General features: G+C 33.6%; 2 protein-coding genes and 1 long non-coding RNA gene across 3 annotated transcripts; 1 reads left to right on the top strand and 2 right to left on the bottom strand.

Annotated features, from left to right (window-relative positions):
* Window positions 1-463: 463 nt before the first annotated feature.
* Window positions 464-4,199, bottom strand: LOC127740625 (uncharacterized). The gene is made up of 3 exons (XR_008001281.1): window positions 4,136-4,199; window positions 3,908-4,049; window positions 464-669 (listed from the first exon to the last, which is right to left on the bottom strand). It is a non-coding gene; the product is annotated as an uncharacterized LOC127740625 (long non-coding RNA).
* Window positions 4,200-5,399: 1,200 nt separating this feature from the next.
* LOC107459218 (lectin CPL) lies at window positions 5,400-6,423 on the top strand. Its single transcript, XM_016077437.3, has one exon. The coding sequence runs from the start codon at window positions 5,469-5,471 to the stop codon at window positions 6,186-6,188; it is 720 nt and encodes a 239-aa protein (XP_015932923.1). The 5' UTR covers window positions 5,400-5,468; the 3' UTR covers window positions 6,189-6,423.
* A 3,848-nt stretch (window positions 6,424-10,271) lies between these two features.
* On the bottom strand, window positions 10,272-18,709 carry LOC127740560 (uncharacterized). The gene is made up of 8 exons (XM_052251609.1): window positions 18,619-18,709; window positions 14,708-15,020; window positions 13,815-13,855; window positions 12,949-12,976; window positions 12,467-12,614; window positions 12,063-12,107; window positions 11,103-11,223; window positions 10,272-10,860 (listed from the first exon to the last, which is right to left on the bottom strand). Exons 1-8 carry the CDS (start codon window positions 18,707-18,709, stop codon window positions 10,727-10,729), a joined length of 921 nt encoding a protein of 306 aa, XP_052107569.1. The 3' UTR covers window positions 10,272-10,726.

Here is an 18,709-nt window from a genome sequence, read left to right as displayed (position 1 = left end):
TGCTCAGCATCACATAAAGGATGGTGATGGTTGGGTTAATAAACATGTTTTGACTAAGAAGTTTAGATATGGTAAGGGCATCAAGGATGTGAAGCATCCACCGGTAATGTTGCGTTCACCACTTGATGATTATAAGAGATCAATTTGCCCTATGATTTATATAATACCCTATTACACAGAGTTTTACGCTTAAGCCGTAGAACAGAGGTAGTGTAGTGTTACGGACCTCTAAAATAAAATACATACGTATAATAGCTGAAAAATATAATATACTAGGAGCCTTGAAAAACGGGTAAAACAAAATCGCAAAATAAAAAGCGCAACACTCAGGAAACGGATTACTTGCATGCTAAGAAACCTAAAGATTATAGACATGAATAAGCAAAAGAGTGGATAGATAGCCAAGAATACAGTATAACTAGCTCCTGACTCAGCCTGCGAAGTCAAGACTAGCCAGAGAATATTTACATACATATACAAGTATCCCAAAATACCCAAAATACAGAAATAAGGCCTTAACTCTCCTTAAACCTCTAAGATGGACAAAATAAACAAGTTTTTTGGAGAGAAAGCTAAGCACATATGTACATAAACTGATAATCAAAAGAACCCAGGGACCACTCCGCTTCAGGAATCCAGACACCTAGTGAGGAGCCTCTCGACCTGCATCTGAAAACAACAACACAGTATGGGGTGAGAACCGGAGGTTCTCAGCATGGTAAAGGTGCCACGCATATAATATATAAAGTCCTGGGAATGCCAGAGGCAATCCTAGAATGCCAACACTCAGTTATAAAACTTAAACTCTAAACAGAAGCCATAAAAAGGGTAGGTGTTCTAAGGAATTCTAAACTTACTTACTTAAACCTAACGTTATCATAATAAAAGAAACAATAGAAAACAGGTAGTGCAGGTAGCAAATATAACAATTAGCATAATAAATATTCAGTTAGGCAATCCCAAGTAATGCATAGCAGACAAAAAAATAGAATGCACATGATGTATGCCTATCCTATGGCTGATGAGGCTCATCTGTCGGTTATCCAGCCAATCCGACCAGTCCAAAACCCTTAGACTGTCCCTCGTCGCACATCTCCATGAGTCTATGCATAGATGATGAGCGGATAATTTATACGCTTTTTGGCACTATTTTTAGTATGTTTTTAGTACATTTTAGTTAGTTTTTAGTATGTTTTTATTAGTTTTTATTTAAAATTCACTTTTCTGGGCTTTACTATGATTTTGTGTGTTTTTCTATGATTCCAGGTAATTTCTGGCTGAAATTGAGGGACCTGAGCAAAAATCTGATTCAGAGGCTGAAAAAGGACTGCAGATGCTGTTGGATTCTGACCTCCCTGCACTCAAAGTGGATTTTCTGGAGCTACAGAAGCTCAATTGGCGTGCTCTCAATTGCGTTGGAAAGTAGACATCCTGGGATTTCCAGAAATGTATAATAGTCCATACTTTGCCCGAGATTTGATGGCCCAAACCGGTGTTGCAAATCAGCTTTAGAATTCCCGGCGTTTAACGCCGGAACTGGCACAAAAATTGGAGTTAAAAGCCCAAACTGGCACAAAAGCTGGCATTTAACTCCAGGAAAAGTCTCTACACATGAAAGCTTCAATGCTCAGCCCAAGCACACACCAAGTGGATCCCAGAAGAGGATTTTTACGTCATTTACTCATTTCTGTATATCCTAGGTTACTAGTTCACTATAAATAGGATATTTTGACATTGTATCTTTACCTCATGACACATTACACGTTTCTTATTGTATCTTCTATGGCATGAGTCTCTAAACCCCATGGTTGGGGGTGAGGAGCTCTGCTGTGTCTTGATAGATTAATGCAATTACTACTGTTTTTCATTCAATCACGCTTACTTCTATTCTAAGATATCACTTGTTCCTCAACTTGATGAATGTGATGATCTGTGACACTCATCATCATTCTCACCTATGAACGTGTGCCTGACAACCACCTTCGTTCTACTTTAGATTGAGTGAATATCTCTTGAATTCCTTAATCAGAATCTTCGTGGTATAAGCTAGAATTGATGGTGGCATTCAAGAGAATCCGAAAGGTCTAAACCTTGTCTGTGGTATTCTGAGTAGGATTCAAGGATTGAATGACTGTGACGAGCTTCAAACTCCTGAGGGCTGGGCGTTAGTGATTGACGCAAAAGAATCACCGGATTCTATTCCAACCTGATTGAGAACCGACAGATGATTAGTCGTGTTGTGACAGAGCGCGTTGAACATTTTCACTGAGAGGATGGGAGGTAGCCATTAACAACGGTGAAACCCTACAAACAGCTTGCCATGGAAGGAGCCTTGCGTGCATGAAGAAGAAGACAGTAGGAAAGCAGAGATTCAGAAGATAGAGCATCTCCAAAACCTCAACCTGTTCTCCATTACTGCAAAACAAGTATCTATTTCATGTTCTTTTACTTTTCACAATTAAACCTGAGAATTATTGATATCCTGACTAAGAGTTACAAGATAACCATAGCTTGCTTCAAGCCGACAATCTCCGTGGGATCGACCCTTACTCACGTAAGGTATTACTTGGACGACCCAATATACTTGCTGGTTAGTTGTGCGGAATTGCAAAAGTGTGATTGCGATTTCGTGCACCAATAGATTTTCTCATTCATTCATAATTCATACATTCATTCATTCATTTATATCTCACTCAATGGGGATATCCATTCCTGGGAATTTATACGTGCCCAGTCACCCTTACGACGTAGGGTCAACAGAGTATCGAGTTTCAACCTGAAACACGTGGTGGCAAGCCACGGTTCTATTACCTAGGAAAACTCGTATCTCATATATCATTAAGTTCAAAAGCCGCATAATATTCATAACCATTCATATTCATTATATAATCATTCATCTTAGCCATAGCAACATATATTCATTTAACTTTCACATTATTATCTTATAATTCATCATGTTTACCCTTTTTCTTCATCCCCAAGTTAACTCAATTTCCTAGCTTCATCTCATTACTAAACTCTCTAATCACGTTTAGAACTAACAATATGAAAATATCCGTTTAGGAGGTCAAATTGGTTTTGAAAACGCAAAATACTGATTTGCTGAAATTAAAACAAGGGTGTGTGTATGCATACACATGTGTGCACATGCACAAATCTCTTGAAAACTGAAGTGTGCGCACGCACAGGTCTCTTTTTAGCCCAAGACGCGTACGCGTGCACCTGCCCGCGTAGCCCCCACTTTTTGGCGATGGTGTGCGTACGCACGCATAGGTTTTTGGCTAAAAATTCTGGTTAAGTCAAAAGCTGCAGAATTTTACATTTGAAACCCTAAACTTCCAACGCACATAACTTTTTCGTCTTAAAACATTTTTCCTCCGTTCTTCGAATGGCATATACTTCATGGACCCAATTTTCATACAAAATAAGTTTAAAATCGTATGGAGGTCCAGAAGCCAAGTTATGGGTCGCCAAAATTCGGCCAAAAACCAAATTTCACGAAATGTTTCAAAACTTCATTTTCCTTAAAAATTCAATCCAAACCTCATCTTTCATGCACCAAAATCAACACAACATCACTTTACCGTTACCACAATAATCCTTCCATAACTACCATAACCGAATTCTACAATATTATATATCAATCTTGCAAATATATCAACAAATTTGTCATCCACCTATCCAAGACATTCATATATTCTTTCAAGAAGTTCATAATCATAAATTCATCAATTCACATCCTATTATCATCATCCACAACAGTAACCCAATACACAACTCATAATATAATTCAACAACAAGGATACTAAACATTACATGTTCCTTTGCATTCCAACTTATCCTAGGATCGTCTAGCCTAAGTTTTCACAAAGCATTATATATTAAATACGCAAAACATAAACCATACCTTGGCCGATTTCCACATTTGGTCCAAGGCAACACTTAAGCCACACATACACAGCTCCACAATTCACAAAATCACCAAGAATTGACACCAATCCAAGGCCTCCAATGTCCACAATTTCAAGTTCTAATTTCATACACACGACCTAATACAAATATACAACACATATATACCCAAACTCAATATCTATTGCACAAATTCAAAAATTAGATAGGGTTATGGTTTCCTCACCTTACCCAAGTTTTGTATAAGCAAAAGAAAACGTTTTCCTCAAGTTAATTGGATCCTAATACATCAAAAAGTAAAGAAATTCAATACCGCTACATAATTTTTTGAAAATTGGGGGGAAGGAGAGGCTGGAGTATTAGAGTAACTTACCACAGAAATTGTTCTGATAGAATTGTAGATCTCAACGCGCTGGACGCGTAGCCGCAAACGGTGCGACAATCGGAGTTCGGATGAAGAAGTTATGGTGGATGAAAGTGGAAGTTAGGTTTTTGGTCTTCACCTTCCTCCTCCTGTGGCTGCTGGAATGAAACGAGGAATGAAAGGGAAGTGATGAGCTGAAACTCATTTAAGTGTTCGGTCCGGTTGAGCCTACGAGTTCGATTTGGATTCAGTTCAATCGGTTCGGTCCGTTCGACCCAATTTTAGATCAAATTCTTTGAAATTAGTGTTAAAATTCTTATTTTAAAGAGCTTTATCCTATTTTAATATTAGATTTACATTTCTAATTTTTCTAATTAAAATTTGATTTATTAACTAATTATTTACTAATTTTAGCGACGTTTACAATTTATGTGGCAAAATATTGGATACCTATAGTGGAATGAGAAAAATGATAATAAGCTAGTTTGTAAAATTTTAGAAAAAGTTTAAACACGTTAACTCTAAAGTTAATAATAATTAGTTTTTTTAAGTTAATTTTATGGCATTTAAATTTTTGGTGATAAAAAATAGTTATTTACTCTTTTAAGGTAAGCATAATTTTTATTATAGAAAACTAAGAAAAAAGACGCAGAATATTTTTTAAAGTAGATATAATCTTTGAAGATAAACAAAGAAATAAAACACATGCTTTTATCACAAATATTATGTTCTGATAAATATTTTTTTTTTTTTGAAAGAAATAACTTTTTAAAATAATATATAAAAAATACAAAAATTCATTGACTGAAAATACATATTTTGTGTGGTGATAAATATAAAAATTTAAAATAATTTATTATTCGAGTTCCACCGAAAAGGCCTTTATTTTTTAGAAAAACTAAAAAATTTACAAAATTTATTATTTTTAACTAACACTTTTAACTATTAATTTAATATTTTTAGTTTAAAGGTGTAATAATATATTTTTAATTTATATTTTTAAATATTACTGACTAATTACTTAAAAGAATAATTTTTTCTTACCCGCTGCATTCCACTTAAAATTTTTTTTTAGAGATTCTTTGTTGGTTTACTCTTTCCACCGCTATAAAGACAGTGGAGGGGCACTAAACCTTTTATCCCAAACTCAGCATTGCAAACCATATAGTAAAAATCATATCCAACAACCCAAACCATGTCTTCTGTCTCATTCACCTTCAATAAATTTGAGCCTAACCAGGAAGACCTCATCCTCCAAGGAGACTCATCCATTTCAAATAAAAATGTCTTACACCTCACCCATGTAGACCAAAATGGATTACCACAAAATGGCAGTGTAGGCAGAGCATTATACTCTGCCCCTATTCACATCTTTAGTAAATCTGCTTTGGCATCAAGCTTTGAAACCACCTTCACCTTTAAAGTCTCACAAAACGGATCCAACGCTCCCGGTGACGGCTTTGCCTTCTTCATCGCTCCGACCGACACCACCATCCCTCCTAATTCCGGTGGTAAGTTCCTCGGTCTCTTCGACGGACCAGGTATAACAACCGATACAATTGTTGCTGTTGAGTTTGATACCTATGTTAACCGCGATATTGAAGATCCCGATTCTATCCACATCGGAATTGATATCAACTCTATCAAATCATCTGTGACAAACAGGTGGATTGTCCAAAGTGGAGTGGTAGCCACTGCAAAAATATCATATAACTCTGTCTCAAAGACACTAAGTGTTATATGTTCATATCCAAATGCTGCTCCAGTAACACTTACCCATAATGTTGACTTGAATAATGTCGTTCCTGAATGGGTTAGGGTTGGGTTCTCAGGTTCCACTGGGCAATACGCTCAAGCAAATGATATTTTATCTTGGTCTTTCAGGTCAACGTTGACCACCAACAACATTGTGTAACAACCACCATGGATGTGTCATTGTTGTGATTTCCCATCTTTTATGTTCCAATAAGGGCAAAATATAGTCCATTGTTTTCTTTTGAGTCTCTGTTGCGATTATGTTGTTTTGTTCCGATCCAGTTCTGTTATACGAAGAAAAAGCTTCTGGGATTATTGGGGTATCAAAATCATCTAAGTGCTACTATTGTGTTTTAAGCCTTCTTTGATCTATGAATGAAAGCTACTTTATGAGATTTTGTCTGATTTATACAAATATTAAATGCTTAAATAAGATTTTGGTACTCATAAAATTGTTGGTTAAGTTTGGTCCTTATAGTTATCTTTTCGATACTATTATTATTATATGAATGAAGTTTCACAAGCATCTAAGTTAAATCAAATTGGTTCAATTAACTTAATGACCTAACAAAAGCTTCTAATACAAATATGCTGCGAAATTCACTCATCTATTGCTACTACGTTTACTTTTTTGTTTCTTTTTCTAATTATTTTTCTTTTACTATTGTGCTCTGTGTTTTTGGCTGCTTCTTTTGTGTTGTTCTTGCTTTTTTTTCTTTTATGTTTTGTGTTTTTTTTTCCTCCTATTTTTTTTAACAGAATAAAAAAGAGAAACAGGAAAAACGTAAAAAAAAAAAAAGAAGACAGAGAAATAGAAATAAATGAAGATGATGAAGAAAGCAATGAGTAGGAGAAAAAAATGCAAAATTCCTTTTTTTTTTTAATCCACAAACTAGTGTCTTTTAAAAAAAATTAACCATTTTTCAAAAAAAAATTTGTCCCCAAAATTAAAAAATGTAAAACAAAAAATTCAATAAAATATATAAAATTTTGTGAAGTTGCACACATAATAGTAGTTATTTAGACAAAATAAAAAAAAACAAAATTATTAGTTATAAAACACTTAAGTTTTTCTATACAAACATAAATTTTGTATAAAAAAACTCAATTTGATAAATATCCTACAAAAACTAAATACAGAAACGTATTTAATAAACACAAAAGCCCAAAATTTATGTATTTTATTTCTATATTTTTCTGTATTTTTATTATAAAATTTATGAGTTTATTGTAAAAATTTTTTGTTTATTGTCAAATAAAAGAAACAAATATGATAGAGTAGCAGAGTCCAAAGAGATGAGAACATCTGCTAGAGAAAATGTAGAAATGCATACTGAGCCCCTCCTTCGGATCAGGGGAGGAAACTCATATGGAATGAAATCCAATATTGCTCACTGCCTAATCAACTTCAAAGAATCTGACAAAATTTATTGAAACAGGACTAAAACCCCAAAAGAGAACTACAAAGAGAAGCTAAATACAATCAGAACGGAGTAAGGTAATTCCTCTACAATCTTTTGGAGGATTTTAGCTAATTTTGAAAAGGGATAATCCCAGAACGAAAAACCATACTCTAATTCTATATTCTTACTACCTAGGTAATGGACACATCTATTGCCTTTCTATAAGTTCTTTCAAGCTTTTTACTCCTGTTCAGCAGATTATGATTCAACGTTACGCAGGTCACTTCCTCACAAAATCCTTCATCCACCTTGGAGCTATCTTAGGCAGATCACTCTAGGCTCTCAACTCTCGCCCAATTCCTTTCTCTGAAGTTGGTTTCCTCACTTGGGCCTCCCATTTCACTCCTTCCCTCTTCATCAGTTGGGCCTCTTGGGTCATTTGGGCCTCCCTTGAGGTATTCTTGCCAAAAGTTTGCCCAATTCAATTGCATATGCTCAACGTGGATTTTGACTTTTCTAAACAATTTGTAATTGCTCTCGACCAAAAAAGAAAAAAAGAAACAAATAACTTGTAATTGCTACAACAATTTATGTCCAAATCAGCCCCAAGTAAAATCCAATCTGTCATTGCAATTTATATGTGAATAACAATTTTTTTTTTCTTGGTATACATATATCTGAATAACATATCCAATATAGTTGATGCCATTTACCAACAGAACAAAAATGTTATTTTTCTGGAAATTAGGACACATAATTATTAACTTTAATGTTTTATAAACCTAAAAACCCTTAAAATTGATTCTGTTATTTATATAGGAGCACAACAAATCATCTTTACTATTCAAATAAAGATATGTGAAGTATAGAAAAACAAATCCTCTTGACCCAACATAAGCAAGAATATAGAGGACAATACGGGACAAAGTATTTCACGTTACAAAGAGTTCTAGAAAAAATTTCAACTACAAAATATAATATGAATGGAGAAGTCTAGGGGCCAGCAAATTTATCAAAATTTGGCCGGTACTTAATCAGTAAAATAAAAATGAGTGATTTTTCACCATTAGATGAAATTTCACACCATTAAATACACTATTGATGGTTAATTGATGACTACAACTCACAAAATCTACTATCCCCTAGCACTCCTCAAAACAAGTCAAAATCTACTTGAAGGCTTCCCTTCCTTCATCAACCAACCATTATATCGGAGCATAAAAAACAATGTTAAAGAAACAGAAAGTCATGGAAACAAATTATTCAATGGACTTATGACATCAAAGTTGCAAGATCTAGCATAGAGAAAACATTCATAACAAAAGATATTACTTTTAACAACTTAAACTCTCATGTAATGTTTAGTTACTGTCTATATTTACAGGAGATATAGATACAATAATATATATTCCTGGTGACAAGAATAAAATACACAATTTTTTACTTCTAAAAATTAGAGAAACAACACCCACTCACAAATAAATGGTAGCAACAAATTAACATATTGATGCAATAAAAAAAAAGCATAAAAAACTAGAAAAATAGAGACAGGACATCATGACTTTTAATGTGAACAATAGAATACAAGAGAATCACAAATTACCATACAAAATGCACATACAACAAGCTAAACAACTCAAACATCAAATCATACAAACAAGAACCAAGAAGATGAAAATACCAAAAAAACAAAGTTGATACTGTGTGGCTAATATCTCCAACTAGAATAAGTTCTCACTTTCATAATACAACTTCGTGCTAGAAGTACCATAAAAATATCTCATTATCCATTTTATAACATTCCAATGCTCTCTTTTTGGGTTTAAAACAAAACGGCTAACACAACACTGCAAAAAAATTGGTCTATGATCACGGTAAAAAGTTGTGACTATAGCTAGGAAAAGGGTGACGATAGATCTATAGTCACTATTTTTTACTTTAGATCACAGTTTTTTCAACCGTGACCTATTCTGACGTAGCCAAAGATCTATGGTTACAGCTTTTTTATCTATAGTCACGGTTGTAGTGTTTTCTATCTGATACTTTAAGCCACATTTTTTAACCGTGACCATAGAATAGCGTAAAAACCATGACCATAATTTGCTCTATGGTCACAGTATTTTAAATCATGACCACATCCTAATCCATGGTCACAATTTTAGCGTTACCATAACTTATCTATGGTCATGCTATTTTAAAACCGCGACCATAACTTACTCTGTGGTCACCCTAATTTCAAACCGTGACCATAGCCTAATTTATAGTCACGGTTTTAGTATGACACTTTTTTGTAAAACCGTAACCTTAGCCTAATTTATGATCATAGTTTTAGCGTGACCATATTTTAAAACTGTGACCATAGCTTACTCTATTTTGTAAGATTTTTTTTAAAGCATAATCATATCCAAAAATTATGATAATCACAAAATAAGTCTAAAAAGGACAAATTCAAGTAATCTAAATTATAAAATTTACATTATACACTAAATATGCTTTTAGTCCAAACGACACAAATCATAATATATTATATTATATCCACTACATGTAATACCCAGTAAAGTCTCGTAAAAAAAAACATAAGTTATCAAAATATTACGTTTAGATAACTAAAGTATATAAGAAATCCGTCACATGTCATATTTTTATCAAAAATTATATTTTTTTCACATCACATCCTCATACTAACAAAAAAAAATAAACATTTTAATAATATTCACGTTCATTAATAGACCTGTCATAAAGGTTTACAATATACAAAAATGAAAATAATCTGCAGATAATAACATCTTAAATATCAGTTTCTACATAGAAGGCTTAACTCAGAACAAACAATAACTTCTATCAGAAAATAGAAAAAAAAAAAGGTGATAATTTATGAGGTACACTTGAGTGCAGAGCTAACAAATATTAGATCATATCCTCAACTTAGATGCTTTTTGTTGCTCACTTAGATTTAGTTCAGAAATAACAAAATGAAATGGCTTCTTATAAACAGCTATATTCTAGGAAAGACTTACCATCTACATGGTCATGGTGATGATGAGTAACAAAGACCACTAGTCGTCTTGGCAAAGTAGTAACAACTTTCTCTAACGGATGATTATAGAGTCCTAAGTTACGATTTAGTAAAACAAATTTGATAATATAGAAATTAACTATTACTCCAAGCCACAGATCCATAAAAGAAATAGGAAACAAAGGAAAAATAGAAAAGCATGTTTACACATAAATTGTTCAATAGTCATGTGAAAGTATACCTCTCAATGGAATCTTGATAAACATCTTGGATCAACAATTAGTGCATCTCCACATGCAATAAAATTGTTATCCTCACAATCATGTGAAGCATTTGCAGGTGCAAATACAACCAAGTTTGTTGTGATAAAAGGTTTTGCTGTTCTACTTTCCATAGGTACCAGGAGGATACTCCTGAAAATGTAACGAGTTTTCCATTTTGAACCAGCATATAAACAGAATGACTTTGAAAATTATAAAAAATAAAAAAATAACTATTTGTACTCATAAACTTTACGAACGCTGACAAAAGTATTTATGAACTAAGAAAACTAATATTGTATCCATGAAAAATGAGTTCCATGTGACAAAAATACCCAAATCCTAATTTTTTTTTTTTGTTGACTTTTTAATAAAATTTTTAAATTATCCCCAACCTTTATCTTTAACCTCAACACCACCACCAAAATAACACGGGTGAACCCAAATGCAATGGCGAAGGCACCGGAGCCCTCCGCCTTCACCTCCACCGCAGACAACGAGGACGGCTGCCACTCCCTTTCAAAAAAAAATCAATTGAAAACATCAAATCAAGCATTTATTCTGCAGCTTGATCATTTTTCTATGCTATTCTATAACTTGAATTTTTTAACCAATTAGAACTCGCTTCCAAGTTCCAATGGAATAATTCAATAAATCCATAAATCAAAGCAAACATTTCTATCACTACAAGAAAATAAGTTTTCTGCCACGCTTTTAAAGCGTACCGAAAAATGCTAAAAAGCGTGCCGATAGTTTTTCACCACGCTTTTTGAGCTATCGGCACGCTTTTGCAAGGGTAACATCGCCAGCTTGCTGGTTGCTCTATCGGCACGCTTTTGTGGATCTATCGGCACACTTTTGTGGACCATCCTTTCAATTCTTGCCACGCTTAAAAGCGTGGCCATAAGTGTTGATCTATCGGTACGCTTTAACCGAAAAGTTCACATATCGCCACGCTTTTGAATCATGCCAAGAAAGTTGGTTTTGGCTATGCTTTGAAATCGTGCCAATAGAACACATACAGGCACGCTTTTTATAGCGTGGCTTTCCCACTAAAACCTTTTGCCACGCTTCGAAAGCGTGGCCTATTCCTTTGTCAAATTAAAAAAAAGGAGAAAATTAGAATGCATAATAATAATTAAAAAATTATAATTCTATAATAATAATTAAAAAGAGAAAATTAGAAGGCATAAGAATTGACTTTATATTGATTTACATGCATTATTTACATGCTATAATAATAATTTAAATTAAAACTGTAATGCTCCCAAAGATATGAAGGATGGAAAAACAAAAAGTGATATACAGTAGAACTATGATTAACAAGAAGTTGATGTGGGAAGAACTCTTGATACCATTTGCTTTAAAACTGTGTGTGTGTGATTGTGGCTCTCATCATCCTGCAGATATCATCAAAAATTGTTTAGAACATAAGTTGCCACTATATGTAGTAATTATAGACCTATTCTATTAATTTCAGCATAAGCAAAAGCAACACAAAAAAAGTGAAGAACATACAAGTTACAATAAAGTTCACTGGTATAATCAAAAGACATTGCTCCCTCTCTAGTATCTAGAAAGAAGAAAATTGATTTGTAAATCTACCACCCCCTCTCAATAATGAACTATGCACAGAACAGTAACTGTATGAAAGAACTTCATCTAAAGTAAATTTGCATAATTTCAAACCCTAATCTCAAGTAACAGTAAGAAAGCACAAAACCAACCACATGTTTTAAAAGAATAGACAAGTTCATACTGTTGAAGTTGACAACTGAGTGATGGTTGAATATCCAATCAAACCAACTTGATTCAAAGGTGGAATCCGGAAACTGCTTAAAGGAACCCATTTTCCATAGCCGCTCTCAGACACAAACAACAACCATAGCCCCTTTTGGCCTTTTGCACTGCAGGCATATAATAAGCAAATTAGACAATGACATCCCTGATAAATTACTCCAGTATTGCCTTCACAAGGACTACAGTGTTCATATCAGTTCACACTTGTTTTTCAATGGAGAGAGCAATGCAATGATTTGAAAAATTAATCAGTAGCAATGAGGTTTCTACAAAGAAGTAAAAAGGACAACTGAGAGGGGGAAAAAAAGAAAAAAGAAAAAAGATTGTAAGTTTCTTTTTGTATTTGGACCGAAAAGGCTAAAACTATATATTATATAATTATATGATCAAAGTATCTTTTGGGGTCAAAATAAGCAGCCACTGATTGAGAAGGAAATTTACCTTATTAGCCCCTTTTTCTGGTCACCTACTGTGTTTGATTCCCTAAAAAGTTAGAAACAGAAAAAAGACGTGAACCAAAACATAGAAACTAAATAGTTGATTCATCACTTTTGTTGAAATAGTTAGTGACATTGTTGAAACAAGAACCGTGGACAGCAGACAAAAAAAGATATAATTTTTGTTGAAATTAGAAAATAATTTAACCCTTCAATTTTCATGTGGATCAAATAATTTATGGTTAAAACCTTTATTACTATAATTGTTTGCAAAAACGTCCAATTTAACACTGATATCAAGAAAAGTAAAACTCACCAAGTCAGAAACAAACTCTTTGATTCCAAAATCCAGCAAATATAATCTCAAATCGGCCCTGTAATGAAAACATCAAGTGAAGAGAATTATTAAACCTATATGCATAATAATGTAATCAGCCAACAATGTCAAATAATGACATCTTTAAATCTTTATATAAATTTAAAGCCATATGGAATGGAAGATTCTGAGAAACCTAGTTCCTTCTCAAAAAACAAACCGCCATAAGTCCAAACAGTGAATCTGAAAATAAATTTTAAGGGGTAAACATGAATGTGATGTGAATCAAATTATTCCAACAAACTTGTTTCATTTTTAGTATTATGTGAAGGAAAAATTCAAAATAAGAAATGAAAACACCTTTTATTTCAAGTATTAACTCTGCTTCTATTTCAAGCATCCACCATTGAACCAAATAGTTACTTGCTCAAAATCAAAACCCAAAAAAATGCAACTAAGAGAGATAATTAGTTAATATCAGTGATTTGTAGACTATATAGAACTCATAATCATTAGCTTCATCTATGTCTCAGTTATCCTACTGCATACCTCACCAGACTCCACCAAGATCACGTGCGGAGTTCTAATAACACAGCTGCAGCAACAAGAAGGAAAATGAGATCTGATAACAATTAAGTTATGAAGAGTTACTGACCTCTGCAAGGCAGAATAAATGCAACTTCCCCCAATTTTACTTTCTAAAGATTTTTGAAAACCCATTATAAGCAACAATTTTAGTCAAAATGACTGAGGCCAAAGCAGTTGAAGCAGCAACTAACAACAACACTAACCACCATGCAGATTTCGATCCTCACAAGAAGAAGCCTAAAAGGAACAAGTATGCTTTTGCTTGTGCCATTTTGGCTTCCATGACTTCAATCTTACTTGGCTATGGTCAGCACTCACCGCTTTCATTTCCTACCTGCCTTCTAATCTTACTTGTTTCACTTTTGAGCTTATTTGTCTTCCTATCCCCTGCATCTTGTTACAACAAATTGAAGAAAACTAGGCCTGGTTACACTTTGTTTCTCTTGTCCTTTCTTCTTCATTGTTTCAAGAGAAAATTAAAAAAAAAATCGTTTATTCCAAGGGAAGAATAAAACTAAATACTGTACCACACATGTGCTAGCTGAAAAAATTAATTGAAATTAGTGAAATTGAAAAAAATAAAAAGACTTGTATTATCCAGTTATTCAAAATTTTGAAAAAGGGTAAAGAATATATCGTCAAGGGGACGGGTATTGTAATCCGCTGGGGTGCAAATTGCAGCCAGATTTATTGTCTGAAAAACACACAAACATTCAATTTCAATTTCGAAATGTAAGCACAAATCCAAGAACAATAACATCAATAATTATAGAATGCAGTTAAAACACAGAAAACAGCAGAAATCATTCAATAAAAAGCAAGAGCTAACCACTAAGCAAGAGCACAACTGAGCACTAACCTTCTGGGTGAGCAGAACCACGACAGAGAAGCGAGCAGAACCGCGACAGAGAGAGGCGAGCAGAACAACGACCAGAACGGCGAGAAGGACAGCAAGAGGAATGGCGAGAAGGGTGGCGACAGTGAGATAGATGGCGGCGTGATGGAGGTTAGGGTTTTCTGGGTGCGATGAAGGGCAGTGATGAAGATGACGATGGAGATGGATGAACGACGAAGGCTGGGTTCGAGAAGATGAGGCTGAACGTCGTTAGGCTGGGTTCGAGCCGCTGAAGATGGCCAAGGTTGGGTTCGAGAAGATGGATGAACGACGGCGCCTTAGCTTTTTAGGGTTTGAAAGTGAAATTTTAGGGTTTCATTATTTTTAGTTACTGTGTTGTTGTTATCATGTTTAGTTAAAAGTGAATTTCATAACAATGTTAAGTTAGTGTGTGTTGTTGTTATCATTTTTAGAGTAAAATTTGATAACTAAGAAAAAAAAAAGGTTAAGTGTGGGAAAAATAGTTGGGAAACTAAATTTTAGGGGAGGGAACTCTATCGCCACGTTTTTTTACGGTGCCAAAATAAATACGGTATAGTCACGCTTTTCAAGCGTGCCGGTTTCTTTCTATGGCCACGCTTTTTAAGCGTGCCAAAAAATGGGTGGCCAAATTTTATATCAGTGGCCACCCTTGTAAAAACGTGTCCATTTTCTTCTATCGCCACGTTTTTCAAGCGTGGCACTAAAAAAGTGTGGCCAAATTTCAAATAAGTGGCATCCTCATAAAAGCGTGCCGATTTCACTAAAAAGCGTGGCAAAAAAACGTGGCCAAATCATAAATCAATGGCCACCTTCGCAAAAGCGTGGCCATAGACCACTTTTCGGCACGTTTTAAAAGCGTGACAAAAAAAAGTATGCCGACAGGCCTTTTTTCTTGTAGTGATATGGTTTCTATTTACATACATCAACCGTAATTGGGACATAAAGAGGTTTAAGGACTTGAAAAAGTGTTGACAGTATTATAGTTTTAAATTTATCATATATAATAATGACATTCCTTCATTATGATTTAAACCTCTAAATGGCAAACCTCACATTACAGTTGAAAACTAAAGCTAGTATTGGTTCTCTTACGTTCATACTTTGTACTCATCAAATGACATTGGTGGTGATGAAGCTGCTTATACGCTGAAGCTTCGGAAGGCTCTATCCCAGTTTATGGTTTCTTGTTAAATTTGGAAACTCCTTGGAGTGTCCCATTTCTGAAATTTGCCCCAAGTTGCAAGTTTTAAAGCTTAAAAAAAACTGACCTTTTATCAATCTGACAACATTGGTGCAACATTTTTTTTTTCCCTCAAAGTCTAGTAGCATTTCATTGGACGTTTGCTTATAGAAAATTAACTCTTCCCGTGTCCACATGGAACTCTTCTTAAAGTCCTCAGTGAAAGAGTTAAGTGCAGGCTTTAGACTCAATTTATGATCAAAACACAAAATCCTGACAGATGTAGTTTTCTTGGCATCCAACTGAAACTAAATATCATCACCAATATTCAATCTAGAAACACCAATAAGGAGGATTATAAGTTACAGACTTTTAACTATCTAGATATAGCCAATAAACACATCTATCTAATAAAAATATTATCAGTAAAATTTTCTTCATTTTAATAAAACAATCAACAATCTATGGATATTATTAACAGAGCACAATCATTGTTACATATTATTTCACATTCAAACTTTGAGAAGCCAATGCAAGTGGTGTGATAACAACCTCATTAGCTCTTGGTTGCAATACAAAGAAAGTGCATCATAATATCAGGTAATAGCTGCAGTGCAAGAAAACAACTTAAAATGTTAAAATATTTGAAGTCACAATACCATGTACTAAAATATAATTCAATGACAAATAGATGCACTAAAAAAGGGATTAAAAAAAGAATTGAGGTAACAACTACCCACCCTTGCTTCTGCTTTTGACTTTATACGAAATCTTTACTAAAAGTCTTCCAAGATGATGTCAATAAGGGATCAAATGCTTTGTTCAGGCTTAAGGTACACACATTTCATAATAGCTTTTATTCACTTTCTAATGATAGCTTAGAAGATCAATGACAAATATTCCTCTCTTTTGATCCACTTCCACAGCAGTATATGCTCCTTTTTCTATAGAGACATTTAAGCTATTAATATACAAAAAAGCTAGCTCTAAAAAATTATTCATAGAAACAACTTTTGGGAAAAAATACAATCTTGCCAGAGAAAAAAAACATAAAGATACCAACATGAGTATACACACTAACTCATATATTCTTTTGGGAATTTGGGGGCAAAGATGGTGGCATACTAATCCAATCAATAATAATATGATCTCAGTTTTATAATAAAAGAATATATCACATTTACCAACTACATTACTTCAAAGAAACATGTTTATTTAGATTTTCCAATGTCCACAACATACACTCGTTTCATTAGTCTATTACAACAAGACAATTCTAAATGTAAATTAAAAATTAGCCTAAATAATTTAGCAATTAAAATTGTAAATTAATAGTTAACAATTGCCAGAACATTGTCCACTTAAAGAGGTCAGTTTCTTCCGGTCTTAACCGACCCTCTTTGGCTTTATGGTGATTCAGTCATAAATTACTAGTATATGTTATTCAGCTTCAATCATTTGAATTGTTCTCATCAAAATCAAAAAAGAAACAGTTATTGAGAGAATCTCTTTCCCAAGAGTTTATTGTTCAATTGTTACCAAGGTTTAATGTCTAAGGAATAAATAAAAAAAGCTAGATATCATTGACTAAACATTCCAATTCTAAATTAATTTGAATCATTTTTGTTTTTATATCATATATATTATTTACAACATTTCTTTTTCTTTAATTTTTTTTAACACTTTACCACATCTCTCATAGCAAAGGACAAGTTAAACGTTTTTCTAAGAAGTTCCTTCCATGATACTAATGCAAAAACAGATAAACAAACCCATGAGAATGAAGCTTTCTACCACATGCCAATTAAAGCATAGTAAGTTACCAACACATATGATAACTCTCAATGACATAGAGTTCAAAACAGAATTAAAGAGTAGCAGAAACTTCTGCTTTATTTAATAAGAAGCATCTCAAAGGTATTTGCTAAACGCTAGTAATAAACCAAAAGGTATTTTTCTGTACCAAAAAAGTGAGCAAAAGAAATAATTAAGGATGAATAATAATAATAATAATAATAATAATAATAATAATAATAATAATAATAATAATAATAATAATAATAAATATGAAAACAAATATCAACAAAATAAAAAAAAGTTAAGCCTAACTTACTAAGAAATCTAAGTCCAGATACAATCCAATTTGTATTAGAATAATAAACTTGATTTTCATTTTTTTAAAATCATGAAAACTATACAAAAGCATCCCATAATTTCCATTTTAATCCATTTACCAAACTTTTTTTTCTTCTTTAATTTTCTCCCTTTTTAAGCCAAAAAGAAAATACTTTTGAAAGTATTAACACCAGAAACTGAAATGCTGACAAATAAAGTAAGCTAAAAATGAGTAAAACTAAAGGTGTATAAGAAAAATAAGTATATGGAGTAAATTGATAATGATATCCATGAGACAATTAGATTCAACCAAACAAAATTAGTATAAGATGAAAATAGTTCACCTTCCTTTATCCTCACCAAGTCTTGGAGACAATACGACTACTTTGACATAAGAACATGAAATGCACTAAAATAGAAGATAGCGGCGGATAATTAGCAACTGGTTTGGCAACTGCCACTATCAGCTGGTGTTCTTGTGATTTTAGCCGTGCACGGTAGAAGCGCAGCTATTTTTCTTCCTCTTTACCTTAGCCCACTTTCCTCCTCTTTTCAGATTTAGCCGTTAGCCCGTTACGTCACTAACTCTACGCATTACTTCTCTTCTTCCTCCCTCTCCTACCCATATTCCATATCTGCATCGTCGTGACTCTACCTCCATTGCACCACTTCTTCTTCTTCCTCTCCAT

The sequence above is a fragment of the Arachis duranensis genome, chromosome 7, assembly GCF_000817695.3.
Source record: "Arachis duranensis cultivar V14167 chromosome 7, aradu.V14167.gnm2.J7QH, whole genome shotgun sequence".
Taxonomy (NCBI): Eukaryota; Viridiplantae; Streptophyta; class Magnoliopsida; order Fabales; family Fabaceae; genus Arachis; species Arachis duranensis.
Note: the sequence above shows the minus strand (reverse complement) of the source record. Positions and strands in the feature narration are given on the sequence as shown.